This window comes from Nerophis lumbriciformis, linkage group LG13 (genome assembly GCF_033978685.3).
Source record: "Nerophis lumbriciformis linkage group LG13, RoL_Nlum_v2.1, whole genome shotgun sequence".
In the NCBI taxonomy this organism is placed as follows: Eukaryota; Metazoa; Chordata; class Actinopteri; order Syngnathiformes; family Syngnathidae; genus Nerophis; species Nerophis lumbriciformis.
The window spans coordinates 17,982,872-17,997,920 of record NC_084560.2 but is presented as its reverse complement, the minus strand read 5'-3'; the positions used below and the strand labels follow the sequence as shown (position 1 = coordinate 17,997,920).

The 15,049-nt window shown below is 37.1% G+C and overlaps 1 protein-coding gene across 1 annotated transcript in view; it reads right to left on the bottom strand.

Moving 5' to 3' along the window:
• agps (alkylglycerone phosphate synthase) overlaps window positions 1-15,049 on the bottom strand; it is a 79,354-nt gene that overhangs the window by 14,004 nt on the left and 50,301 nt on the right. The window contains exons 18-19 of the mRNA XM_061971580.2: window positions 12,356-12,455; window positions 12,226-12,283 (exon numbers count right to left, since the gene is read on the bottom strand). Coding sequence (XP_061827564.1) covers window positions 12,226-12,283; window positions 12,356-12,455 — 158 coding nt within the window. The remainder of the gene's footprint in view (window positions 1-12,225; window positions 12,284-12,355; window positions 12,456-15,049) is intronic.

Below are 15,049 nucleotides of genomic sequence, written 5' to 3'. Positions count from 1 at the left end.
ATGTGCCCCCCCCCCCCACCCCGCCCCGAGTCAAAATAATTGCCCAGGCCTGTGCTATAGCATGGATGTAGCCTAAATTCCCCATTTTGTTCTTCCTCAGGACACAAACAAGTTAAGACTGATTCTAGCAGTGCCTCTGCTGGTTGCAGCTGGGGTTGCGATATAGACAAGATAGGATATAAATTTGTCCAGCAATAGAGCTTTTAATACAATCGTTATAGCGCGATAATGCATGTAGACGACACATTCTAGCTGTGTCCAGAGAATTAGGCAGCAGCGAGCGAACAAACACGTCCTCAACAAAATGTCGCGTTCAAAGCCACTTTGAATGCAGTAATCCTTGCCTCCAAGGCGGCAAATAAACGACGTTTCTTACAAGTATCATTATCATTGGAGGACAAGGAAGAGCTATGCTACACTACACAACGTAGGAGAATGTGCTAACCGCAAGCTAGAGGTCTTGAATGTATACTTTTTTCATAACAATTGAATATACCGTATTTTTCTGAGTATTTTTCGGAGTCGCACCGGAGTATAAGTTGCACCTGCCGAAAATGCATAATAAAGAAGGAAAAAAACATATATAAGTCGCACTGGAGTATAAGTCGCATTTTTGGGGGGAAATTTATTTGATAAAACCCAACACCAAGAATAGACATTTGAAAGGCAATTTAAAATAAATAAAGAATAGTGAACAACAGGCTGAATAAGTGTATGTTATATGACACATAAATAACCAACTGAGAACGTGCCTGGTATGTTAACGTAACATATTATGGTAAGAGTCATTCAAATAACTATAACATATAGAACATGCTATACGTTTACCAAACAATCTGTCGCTCCTAATCGCTAAATCCCATGAAATCTTATACATCTAGTCTCTTACGTGAATGAGTTAAATAATATTACTTGATATTTTACGGTGATGTGTTAATAATTTCACACATAAGTTGCTCCTGAGTATAAGTCGCACCCCCGGCCAAACTATGAAAAAAACTGCGACTTATAGTCCGAAAAATACGGTAATTGATATTGTCACTCCGCCTAACTATAATTGTGATCAAAAATTTAATCACCCAATGATCATGAACATTTTAAGTATCAGTATCAGCATTGATGTGACCACAATCTACAAACCACAACCTACTCAGTGGCCTAATGGTTAGAGTGTTAGGTTGTGAGTTCAAACCCCGGCCGAGTCATACCAAAGACTATAAAAATGGGAGCCATTACCTCCCTGCTTGGCACTCAGCATCAAGGGTTGGAATTGGGGGTTAAATCACCAAAAATTATTCCCGGGCGCGGCCACCGCTGCTGCTCACTGCTCCCCTCACCTCCCAGGGGGTGATCAAGGGTGATGGGTCAATTGCAGAGGACACATTTCACCACACCTAGTGTGTGTGTGTGACAATCATTGGTACTTTAACTTAACTGCCTCTGTAACTACTTGGTATTGGATCGATACCCTAATTTGTAGTATCACCCAAAACTGATGTAAAGTATTCAAACAGAAGAATAAATGTTTATTAGGTGTGACTAGAACCATGTTACAACAGAAAGTAACTAAATATTAACAGTAAACAAGCAAGTAGATTTAAAATAGTTTAGAGAAACTAACAGGAAATGACACAATATGTTACCGCATAGGTCAGCAGCCAAATTAAGAGTCTTTGTAACCCGTTATAAAATGTTTCTTTATTTATCTACTCTATATAACAAAAAATATATTGTGATATATATCGTTATGGCAAGATACTGCAATATATATATCATCAAATAGATTTTAGGCCAGGGATGTAAAAAAGAGAAAAGTGGACGCAGAGTGTAAGTCAAGCCTCTTGAATAGTTTCTACCTCCGTGTGTATGGTTTGTCGAGTTAGCACAGGAGTAATATGTGGAAATGATAAATGAGGTATTTGATGCCTAGAAGAGTTTTTTATTTGTTAATTTTTTCTTTTGTTCAATCCCAAATAGGCTTTGACTTAAAAGTTTGATGGCTTTGTAGATACAATGAGACAAAGTCTAAGTCCTTTGTTTTTCCCCTCAGAATTTTCGACGGAATTGAAGTGTTTTGTCAAGAGCATTATATGTGATATGTACATTTTTAGAATGAGCTTCTATTTTTTTTGGTCAAAGTAAAAAAAAAGAAAACAATCTGAATGTTTACCAGTCTGGCCCACTTGGGAATAGATTTTCCTTCATCTGGCCCCTGAGCTAAAATGAGTTTGACACCCTTTTTATAGGACATATCGCACATCCATAGTTTAGCTTAATTTCTTTTTAAACAGCAATTAGTCTCTAGGTTTGTTTGGTGCAGTAAAGATGCTAAAACCCATCCGATGTAGTCAGTATATGCTAAGCTAACTGAATCCAACATCAACAGCTTAGTTTGTGTTATAAGTCACAGTTAGTATTACCCTTTTAAACTAAAATAATCGACAAACTGTGAATGATTTGATAAACTATTGCAGTGTTTTTCAACCACTGTGCCACGGCACATTAGTGTACCGTGAGATATAGGAGATTATGTAATTTCGCCTAATTGGGTTAAAACATTTTTATGCAAACCAGTAATTATAATCCGCAAATGTGCCGTTGTTGAGTGTCTGTGCTGGCTAGAGCTCGGCAGAGTAACTGTGTTATACTCTTCCATATCAGTAGGTGGCAGCAGGTAGCTAACTGCTTTGTAGATGTTGGGAACATGGTTTGTCGTGATCCCAATATGCAGACGACAGCGGGAGGCAGCGTGCAGGTAAAAAGGTATCTAATGCTTAAACCAAAAATAAACAAAAGGCATTGAAGCTTAGGGATGGCTATGCAAAACGAAACTAAAACTGAACTGGCTGCAAAGTAAACAAAAACACAATGCTGGACGACAGCAAAGACTTACAGCGTGTGGAGCAGCAGAGGGCGTCCACAGAGTACATCCGTACATGACATGACAATCAACAACAAAATAGGAGCGCAAGACAAACTAAAACACTACACACAGGGAAACAGCAAAAAACTCAAAATAAGTCAGGGCGTGATGTGACAGGTGGTGACAGTACACCTACTTTGAGACAAGAGCTATAGTGATGCATGCTTGGTTATAGTTTGAATTCATATCCAACAATTGCGACAACAACTTTTTGCTGTCAATATCAGCTGCTGACTTTCATTGTTTTAATGTTTTCTGCTGATGGTGTGCCTCGGGTTTTTTTCAAAGAAAAAAATGTGCCTTGGCTCACAAAAGTTTGAAAAACATTGAACTGTGGCTTGCACCAGCTTGCTGGCTAGCTTAAATGAATGTAAGCTACGTTAACATATTTCCCCATTAAAGAACAACATATAACAATCTAAACCATTAATCTAAATCGGTATAAACACATTGCTGTCTGAGCAACTAAGGTATTCATTGTATCATTAATGAAAACATTTTATATTTTTACAAAATGAGCTTGGGCTGCATTTTGGACACCCTGACAGAGGGTATAAATGAGTTACTAGATGATAGTTTTTAGCTAGATCTAATACAGAAGCCAATGTTTAATTCATGCAACATTAGGATTATATAGAACGCATTGTAGCATGTTGGCAATAGGTGGGCGGAACAAATTGTTTTGCTTGTAGGAGAGTGGGAGGCTTTTCTGGCACCATGAATGAGGTCAATTAAGGCATGACTACTACAAAGACTACTCCGTTGGTGTGTAAAAAAAAAAAACAATAACAAATTTAAACAATATGGCGCATTGGTGCCAGGATCGATCTAACTGTAAATTAAACCCGTCCAATTACAAAGTTATGAATCAGTTTAATCCATCTACTGAAAGTCCTGTCTGCTCAGTGTCTACAGCATCCTCGGTCTGTCTCTCTCTCTCTCGGGGTATATCTGCCGGGGGAAGCCTTTTGGCCATGGCCATATTTGCACCAGAGACCAGCTGCTGGCTCTCTGCCACATCACATTCTGCGTGGACAAACTGGAGGAGATGCGTAGGAAAAGACGGGGCTGGGAGCGTTGGGATGCCGAACGAGTCTCCCTAGACGGATTCTCCCTATTGGCCGGAGGCTAGTGGGCAGCCTAGGACCGAGTCGGCGCTCTTGGTTTCTTTGTTGGGTCTGTTCCTGTGCTGCCCCCCATCCCCGCAGACGATGGCGTGGAGTACTGCAGAAACCACTGTGGTGTATGTGGGTGTTAAAATGGGTTGTTTGTTTTGTTGTTTGTCTATGCATGCTGCAAAAGTATTATTCATTGCTCATGTTTTTGTTTTTTTCGTTGTATTTTACTTTCGTAGTTGTATGGCAGCTGGCTGCATCAGCTCTGTACTCTTTTAATGTTGTATGTGTTCTTTAATGTTTCCCTCTTGTTTTCATGAGTTGTTTACCTTATTTTTGTGGACTTTTTGTATCTGCACTGCAACCGCATAATTTCCACATTGTGGGATGAATAAAGTCTATCCTATCCTATCTCGGTTCAAATTACATGCTACGTTTTATTAGAGATGGCATCAGCGAGTGATTTTAGCATTCATGCGCATATATGAGACAGTCTGCCCCACAACAACGGGATAGAGAAAAATAAGGAACTTACGGACTACAACTGAATAAAAAACATGTATCCGCTGACGTAACTAAGGCAAAATACATCACAGTTGTCTCAAATTCTAAAATGGTTCGTGTGGCGCTAGTGGAAGGAGGCAAGATTGTGTTATAATTATCTGCGCCATGCCTTCTTGGTTTCATAAACATTTTTCGGGAATATGGGGATCTCAAATACGTACACGAAACAGGAACCAACAGGTAAGAAAAAGTTGGTTTTCCGTAATAGGACAGCTTTACGTACAAATCATGTGTTATAATAATAAATGCAATGACATAGTTCTGTATGTCATGTCCAAAGTAATACAAATATTCATTCATTAGTCTTTTGTTAAGTGTATTTAATTGAAGATCTACATCTATAGAACATACCTAGGATCAATTTAATTCTTCTTTAAACAAAGGACTGTTCCAGGTTGTATCAAATTGAATCACATCGAATCGTTAAATTTCAAAATGTATAATTTTCAATTTATCAAATGGTTTCATATAGGAGATGTGCACACATGTACTACTTTGGTATTTCTCTCAGACAAATACTCATGTTACAAAATCTCGATGGATGGTTTCTATATATATATAAATCCCTTTTAGTTCCCCCTTATTGATGTGTAGAGTCTCCAGTCGCTACAGTTTACGGTCATAACACATCCAGGACATCCTTGATTTCTAGAGCCAACTAAAGTCTAAATAAAAAAGCCTTCAGATTTGCTGCTCAATGGTCATGGAATGTTTCACAAAAAGATCTGAGGCTATCTAAACTGATCACTCTTGGGGAATTTTAGGCCATTTTAAAGGCTCAAGAAGCTGTTTCTATTGGGCACTGTACTTGTTTTGAATTAAACATTTTATTTTTTACCTATCGCATGTTTTTTATGTGTACTTTTAATTATAGTGTGTGACTGCTCCTGTTTTTTCGTTGTATTTATTTATGAAATCTGTTTTTGCTGCCCTCTTGGCCAGGTCGCTCTTGCAAAACAGATTTTAATCAATGAGTTTTTTACCTGGTTAAATAAAAAAAAAGGAAAATGAAAAATTATATCCTTGAACTTGTAGATTTCTGTCACACTGGAGATTAAATAATAAATTAACAATAACAAACAGTCACCAGATTAGGAGTATAAAACAGACGTATGGATGTGTGAAGATTAAGTACCCAGCAAAGTACCAAACCAATACAAAGAGAACATACAAATATTACAGAAAGGCCTCTGAGCCCAGAATGTGACCTGAGACCTTGCTGCGAGGCAACAGTGCCAAACACTGACTCACTGTGCCACACTGCTTTCTTTATAAGCAGCACACAAACAGTACTAGTCAAGAGTGAGACGCCTTGCAACAAGAAGTGCATGCAAGCATTATGTCCTGCAGAGACAGTGTTGAATTACTCAACATAAAAAAAGTGTATTTCCAGCGGTGCCCTCCAACCTGACCATCCTTGACTACATCTGTTTGCTTTGATACACAGAACCCTGAGAAAGTAGCTCCATTTGTCACCGGCTGATTGTAGCCAGACAAACTGGTGTGTCTGCGGCCAGATAGCGAGCCCCGCTGTTATTAATCACAATTACAGAGTGGGCCTCGCACACAGGAGCTGCATCAATACCTCCCCAACCCCCTCCTCCTTCCCGCCACCTCTCCGGGCTGCTCAGGGTGGCCCGGACCACAGTTTGGAGGTCAGCATTTAACCGGCAACACATTTACTCTGGCCCCCACCGCCTCCTTTTTATTAGCAATCTTTTAATTTTGGACCCATCCCTGCCTTTGGGAAAAATTGCAATTTAATATCACAGCTGATGCGCTGCATACTGTTTTTGACAGGCATGATGAATAGCCTGAAGTGATGTATGAAAACAGCCAGGCGGATGGCAATATAGATAAGGCAGCCGTTTCACTGATGGGGCCAGCAGAGTCGCTTGGCCACCCTCCCCTATTCACGTTTCATTTGGTCACTGCTGAGATGAACAGAATATCCAAGTCGCATCTGCCGGGAAACAGTTTTGACCCAGGATCTCGGAGCAAATGTGCCTTTGCAGCATGACGGGGGGCATAAATGCTGCAATGTGCTGCCCACACACTTACTGCATATAAGGCACCACAATATTAGGTACACCTGCACAATCTAATGAGATCCAGTCCATGACTTTACTTTGTGACTGTAAATTGTTGTGGTGTACAAAAATCAAAGCCAATGTTGCCATGAGAAATATTGAAAATCGTAAGACTCTTGAACGCATTAAAATAATCCCCTCAATACCCCCCAAAAATGGATTAACTGGCTGGAATATAAAGACAATATAACATACATCCATAAACGTGGATGCATATGCAAAAGTGCAATATATTCATCTGTACAGTAATCTATTTATTTATATCTGCACCTTATTGCTCTTTTATCCTGCACTACAATGAGCTAATGCAACAAAATTCTGTTCTTATCTGTACTGTAAAGTTCAAATTTGAATGACAATAAAAGGAAGTCTAAGTCCAAGTCTAAGTCTCTTATCCTTTCCAGACATCTACAAATAATAGCACAAAATGTTTTATAGACAACAATTATAGTTTTACAATGCAAAATATATTTAAATGATGGATGAAAAGGATACATGAGCATTTAACATCACCTACACTTAGTTGAGTTTAATTTGAGTTTATTTGGAACATGCATGCATACAACGTGATACATCACAATTTCCAGTTTTTCTTTTCAACATGTTCGAAAAGGAGTAGGAAGAAGCAGAGCTTATATAATCCTATCGCTTTTCCTTTACATAGCAGTTGCTAACACGTTTGTTCACTTCCTGTTGTCAATTTATTCACAATATACTTTAAGTAATAACATTAAAAAATAAATAATTAGTGAAGTAAGTTGTATTCCATATGGTGAGACAAATAAGATTATCAATAAATTCAGAATGTTTATCATGGTTCTTCTTCTTTGTAAACACTATGTTTGAAGAGTTTCTTGAAATGGATCATATTAGTGCTTTGTTTGATTTATTTGCTTAATCCATTCCATAATTTAATTCCACATACCGATATACTAGAGGTCTTAAATTTTGTACGTGCATACAAATGTTTTAAATCTAAATTTTCTCTAAGGTTATATTTCTTCTCTTTTGTTGAGAAGAACTGGTGTGGATTCTTGGGTAGCAGGTTATAGTTTGCTTTGTGTATAATTTTAGCTCTTTACAAATCTACTATGTCGTGGAATTTCAGTATTTTCGATTGAATAAATAAAGGGTTTCAATGTTCTCTATATTCAACATTATGTAATTTTCTAACTGATCTTTTTTGTAACACGGTTGATAAATGAAGTGTACTTTTGTAGTTATTTACCCATATTTCTGCACAATAACTCAGATATAGTAACACAAGCGAGCAGTAGAGAATATCGAGTGACTTTTGGCCCAATGCATCCATCCATCCATTTTCTACCGCTTTATTTAGCTTTATTCATTATTGACGCATTTCTTACCACATTATGTTGTATATTTTTAATATGAGATTTCCGGTTCTTTTTATTATCAATCCTTATATCCATCTATTTGTATTTGTGTTTGACTTTCCCTTCTACTGTTACCAAATAGCATTATTTTAGTTTTACTGAAGTTTAAGGATCATCTGTTTTTGTCAAACCATCTTTTTAACTTGTACATTTCTTCTGTTATTATTTGTATTAGCTTTTGTGTGTTCTCACCTGAACAAAATACAGATGTATCATCTGCAAATAAAACTAACTTTAAGTCTTTTGTAACTTTACAAATGTCATTTATATAAAGATTGAACAATTTTGGTCCCAGTGGTACGCCACAGGATATATTTAGTGTTGTAGACGTTTGTTCGCCGAGCTTCACATATTGTTTCCTGTTGGTTAAGTAACTTCTAATCCAGTTTAAGACCGACCCTCTGATGCCATACGGTTCTAATTTTTTCATTAAAACATTGTAATTAATTGTGTCAAATGCTTTAGTTGGATCCATAAACACATTTTTTACTATCTATTGCATTGGTAATTTATTCTTTTGTTTCGATTAAAGCCATCAAAGTTGAAATATTAGCTCCGTATCCATATTGGTTCTCAGCTAGTATTCTCTATTTATTTGTGAAACTCTCCAATCTGTAATTGAACAGTTTTTCAATGATTTTAGAAAATTGTGGAAGTAAAGAAACAGGTTTATAATTTGTAAATTGGTGTTTGTCTCCAGTCTTATAAATTGGTACAACTTTAGCTATATTCATTTTGTTTGGGAATTTGCCTGTTTGACGTATATGTTGCTAATATACGTTAATGGTCCTGAGAACTCTTCATTAATCTTTTTTATTGTTTCCATATCAATTATAGTCTTAGATTAGAAAGCCGAATATTCAAAATGGCTGACTGAATTTGTGGCATTTTGTGATTTTTAAACTGTGTTTTTACATAGTTTGCGGATTTTAAATATGATTGGATATGGTTTAATGGATACAATGAAACACAATTAAGGATATAAAGTCAACTTGATTTTCCCACTCTACTGGTACTTTAAGAGACTGTTCAAACTACAAGAGTTCACAAAGTAAAAAGAAGAACAATGATGAACCTTTAAAAAAAAATGAGATGATGATTATTTATGTATCTAAAATTTGTTTACTCACTTATGGTATATTTATTTATTTATTATTCATGTATTCACTGTTCTGTTACAAACAGAGCACAAACAAATGGGATAAAACTGCTATCATAGGAAAAGGGGTAGGATTAAATAAGCTCTGCTTCTTCCTACTCCTTTTTGGACCTGCTGTATTGAAACAACAGGAAATATGTCATGCATTATATTGTAATTGTATTGTATGCATGTTCGAAATAAACTGAACTGAACCATTGCAGCCTTCAAAACAACTTTAAAAAACCTCCATCAATGTTTTATATACAGGCTACAAGAAGTAACAGACACATTCATAACAATATGTAATACGCACAATATTTACCGTGTTTTGGTCATTTTTTAAATTACCAGAACTTATTTCCTATGCACATTTATTTCTGTTCCCACAGCAGCGCACTTCCGACTTCAGGCAACAAATGTGTGTTCTTACTTCTGGAAACAAACGCTGTGTTTTCTAAATCATGGCAGACTTTGGAATATACGAGAAAGATGGCTACTTTTGGACAAATAAGGATCTTATCTTTTTGAAGATGACTAAACGAAGAATGAACTGCTGGTTCTAGAAGCCAATAAGCAAGCACGAAATGTAAATGTGGAACTTGGAGCCAAGCTATGTTGACAAAAATTGAGTGTGTACTCAAAATCAACTGGAAAAAAATGTCCCCAGCCAGCTGGACCAAATGTCCCTCAAGTGAGTTACTATATTAACAACAACTGCATGATACATGCAGCACATCATGCTTGCTATTACAACTACACAGAATGTCAAGCGAGCTGTGTAGAAACAAAACAGGAAATAATACTTTGCAGATACCGTTATTTGATTGTTCATGTTTTTCAGTCAGAACAGTTTGGTGTACTACCGCAGTGTGTTGTGCATTATAAACTCAAAAGCGATTCATCTGGCTTACAGCTAATGCCGTTGTATTACTACACTAGAAAAACAGTACCTCCGTGTTTGCTCTTACAATAACAATGTCGCTATAGTTTGGCTATTGTACAGGTTATGGAACATAAATGAAGAATTGTTGGCGGTTTTTGGATGCAATTTTAGAGTGATTCGGGGGCAAAATGGATTGCTCCCATTAGCAGCATTGCTAGCCGCCTAGAACGAGCTGATTACAAATTACAATGCAAAAAAATAAAAAACGTGTTCTTGTCTCTCAAAAAGATTGTGAACAATTCCCCCCCAAAAGTGCAGTTCTCTTTTGAAGGGGAACTGCACTTTTTTTTTTAGAATTATGCCTATTATTCACGATAAATATGACGGATATATTTTTTTAATGCAGCATTCTAAATATTAAATACATTTGATCAAAAGTCTGCTTACAATGGAGCCTACGGGAGCAGTTCAATTCTGCCTATAAAGCCCCTAAAAATATCTAAACACATCCATTAGGGTTTTATATGTACATGATGTAAGTGTATATGTAAAGTATTAACGGGCACATTTACAATAGCATTTAATATTTACGTGTTTTTATCATTTTAAGCATACACGGCGCATTAATTTAAAAAAACACATCACGCATTTCTGCTCACTGTAGACTTTATGAGAGCCAACAAACATAATAAAACATCACTTACTGTGTAAGGTCTGCTGTCATTAAGATACCGACTGCTGGGATGTTCATATATTTAGATAAAAAAATGTCTCATAATCCTTGCGAAGAAACAGGGTGGGGCCCAGGGGGAACAAGCGCTTTTCGTGTTGTTCTCGCCAGTTCCAGGTCCTAATTGGCGGTCAAAGTGTCCCAACTTGTCGGATTATATTCTTATCCATCTACTTTTCAGGTGAGAGGCATGATTTATGATCTACAACAGGTCTGGGCAATTACTTTGACTCGGGGGCCAAATTTAGAGAAAAAAAATGTGTCTTGGGGGCGGTATATCTATTTTTAGGAACACTAATACAAAACCTCACAATAATGTCTGATTGAATGCTAAAAACGTTATGACAGACCGCCTTAAAAAATTTAATGCAATTGTACACTTTTCTATGAACGATAAAACACTGAATATTGACAACATATGAACGTCACACCCCCTCTCGATTGACATATTTTACAATCAAGCGAAACGCAACAAAAATGCAACAAACAGCGAAATATGAACGCGAAGGGTAAAAAGAACCCACCAACAATCTGATATATCACTAAGCTTTAGAACTTTGTTGTAAAAATCTCCTTCCGCATCTGTCCCTGACACCCGCATTTCAGGCTGGCTGCTCTAGAAACACTCTGTGGAAACGCTCCCTACCCACACTGCTTGGTGCCTCGTCTGAGCTGCTGTGACTTAGATTACCATAGTAACTAATTAAATTACCATAGTAACTAGTACATAGAGCAAAAGCGCAGATTCCAACCATTGAAATACTTTGTATAGTTCAAGACTTACGGTCATTTGAAAACATCACTGCACATCATAATGGCAGCTACACTTTCCATCTTAAAGATCTAAAAAAAAAGTTTGGGAATGCCCGGCGGGCCAGATTGAAAAGCTTAACGGGCCGCATGTGGCCCCCGGGCCTTAATTTGCCCAGGTCTGATCTACAATAAACTTACAGGGAGCAGGGAAGCGAGGAAACAGCAGACCACTCGATGATGTAAACATAGGGACAAACGGAAGTGATTACATCGCCGCTAAAAATAATTTGTCTGTGTTAACGCTTATACTAACAATATCACTAATATTTGGTTAATATTCAAGTCACGAAATGTAAATTGAGTATTGTTGGCGCTTTTTGAATGGTTATTATTCGGATTTTATGGGCGGAATAGTGGAGGGCTCCCATTGGCTCTGCTGTAAGTGGACTTTTATTTACGTTATTTAATATTTAGAATACATTTTTTAAAAATCCATCTGTCGCCCTGTCTTTCATAATGATTGCGAACAATAGGCAAAATTCCCCAAAAAGTGCAGTTCACTTTTAGGGCCTGTGAGTATATTGTACGCATATGCTCTTGTTTAAAACTAAAACTTCCTCCTGCCATACCTCCATGGTGATGTGATAAGCTGCCTCCATTGGCGAGGATCTCCTCTCGAGCTGCATGCTGGGAGAATTTGAAAAATGACAATAATTGGAACCACCCACTGGCACTATATTTTTCCAATAGTATACCTACCTCAACTTGTTCATACACGTGCACCGGATCGGAGAGACCCCTGTAGTTGAAGGCAAAGTAAAAGTAGACACAGGCACCAGCGTCATAGGTTTGTGTCACCCTGAAAAAGCAAGGTAGACATTTAAAGAAACTCAATGCTGGTGGTTTTTGAAACCTTGGATCAAATTTGACAGGGAAAAAAAAATCACTTCACTTTAAATAATTCAAATACAACGGTACAATGTAGATCACATCTGTATAAAATCTGGTTTGACTCCTGCTTACAGATAGCAAACTTTCATAATAATGAATACAATTGATTTTTAATAAGATTTTATTGTAATAATTTACTCCATGTTTTATATAATAATACTAAGGCTGTCAAAAAATAACGGGTTAACTTGTGATTAATCACAGAAAATTATCACATTAAGCATGTATACACGCAGTTAAATCACACAATTTATACATGCTCTTTACCTTAACCACAGTTGGTTACCTGAAAAGCGGCACGGGCTGTTAAATGGTCAGTGATCAGGTCAATGCATATGCCAGTGCAAAGATGAGTTAGGAGACTACGACTAATGTGCTCAATGTCACATTTCACTCGGGACTTTACTTACCCAGTTTTGAGCAAATAAATGATGTGCATTCAATGCAGTAAAACATTTAAAAAAATGTTCCAAGATGACATTCTGACAATAAAATTGCATATGTGTCCAAATAATTTTTTAAACTTAATTTCAATTATGCAAGTGAATAATAACCTGTGATTAATCATGGTTAATCCAAATTCAAAAGTGTAATTTATCTTATTTTTTTTTTTATAAATGAATAACTTGACAGCACTATTAATACACATTTTCCTGATTAAAATGGAAATATTTTCATTACCTTGTTGTTGCTACTAATAAATGAACTAAACTTGATTCCTCAAATAGTGGCGTCCGCTCAGATAAAAGCCATGCCCCAATTAATCCATTCGAACAAATATAGTTGCTCTATATAACAGATATGTGGTTTTCCTGCTCTGATCACATAAACTTCCAGTATGCTACACAAAAAACACAAACACACACACACACATTGATTGTGTGTGTTGTTAGTTTATCCCAGCAATTTGGAAAAGTTCAGCTACCAAAGTTATCTTAATCTGTTCTTTTAAACCATCACTATTATTATTATAGACAGTGGTGCTGTTTTGATTTTTGGGGGGTAAATTAAAAAAAAAAAAAAAAACTTTTGAGCCAGCTTTAAAGGGGAACTGCACATTTTTTTCCCCCTATCATTCACAATCCTTATGTAAGACGAGAACATGTATGTCTTTATTATTTTATGAAACCTAATTTGTAATATACGGCAGGTACAGTACTCTATTTTCGCCCATAAAAGCCCTTTAAAAACATCCACAAAGCGCCAACAATACTTAATTTACATCTCTGAATATTATTAACCAAGTATTAGCGATATTGTCATTACAAGCGCTAACGCTGAGGAATTGATTGATTGATTGAAACTTTTATTAGTAGATTGCACAGTACAGTACATATTCCGTACAATTGAACACTAAATGGTAACACCCACAGTGTTTCCCACACATTCATTTATTTGTGGCGGCCCGCCACGAAAGAATTACGTCCGTCATAAATGGATTTTTCGGCTTTTGACTCGCTCGACCGCTCATAAAAGCAATGGGACTGTATGTGAATGTTGCTTGTAGTTACACCTCCGGTGCAGTAGGTGGCGGTAACTCCGCCAATAGCACTTAATTCACCTGGTGGGCCAGAAGAAGAAGAAGAAGAAGAAGAAAAAGAGGGACGGATGGACGGACGGGATCAAAATATTCGCCGGCTACTTTTCATAATGATGGCGCTTCCTACGTTTCTACCTCAAACATCCAAAATCTGCTGAAAGCCTTGATCCAGGATGCCATGGGGAAAAAAAACTTAAATGGTGCCTTTTGGCGATAGTTAGCAGCTTGGTGGCTCATAGCCGGCTAGCTAACGCTTGCTAGCGTGGTAGCATTGCTTCATTTTTACAGGTGTTATAGGTAGATAGTAGTGATGGGTCCGGCAACACCGATGCATCGGCGCATGCGTCGAGCTCATAGAGCGAAACCCTGTGTCGGTGCGCGTACCGCTTTTAGAAAGTCACGTGACCGATCATGAGCTGTTTTGGTCACGTGACCGATACGCGAACTGTGTCGCACTGACGCCTCCTCTGTGCCCTGTGAGCGGGTCTTTTCTACAGCCGGAGAAATAATAACTAAGAAGAGAAAGCGTCTAAAATTGAATACGTTGGAAAAACTGTTTTTAAAAAAAAATAAAAATGTGTAAAAAAAAAAATAATAATAATTTCCAGGTCCACAAGCATCCTCATTCACAACACGTTCTCTTAGATTTCCATGTTATGATACATGTTCACATTATTTATTGACTGTATCTAAAAAAGACAAAAAATATATTTTTATTTAAATGAAGTTATGAAATAATCCTAAATGAAATACAATGACTTGGTTTATATTATTGTATATACTAGGTCAGTGGTTCTCAACCTTTTTTTCAGTGATGTACCCCCTGTGAATTTTTTTTTAATTCAAGTACCCCCTAATCAGAGCAAAGCATTTTTGGTTGAAAAAAAAAAGATGAAGTAAAATACAGCACTATGTCATCAGTTTCTGATTTATTAAATTGTATAACAGTGCAAAATATTGCT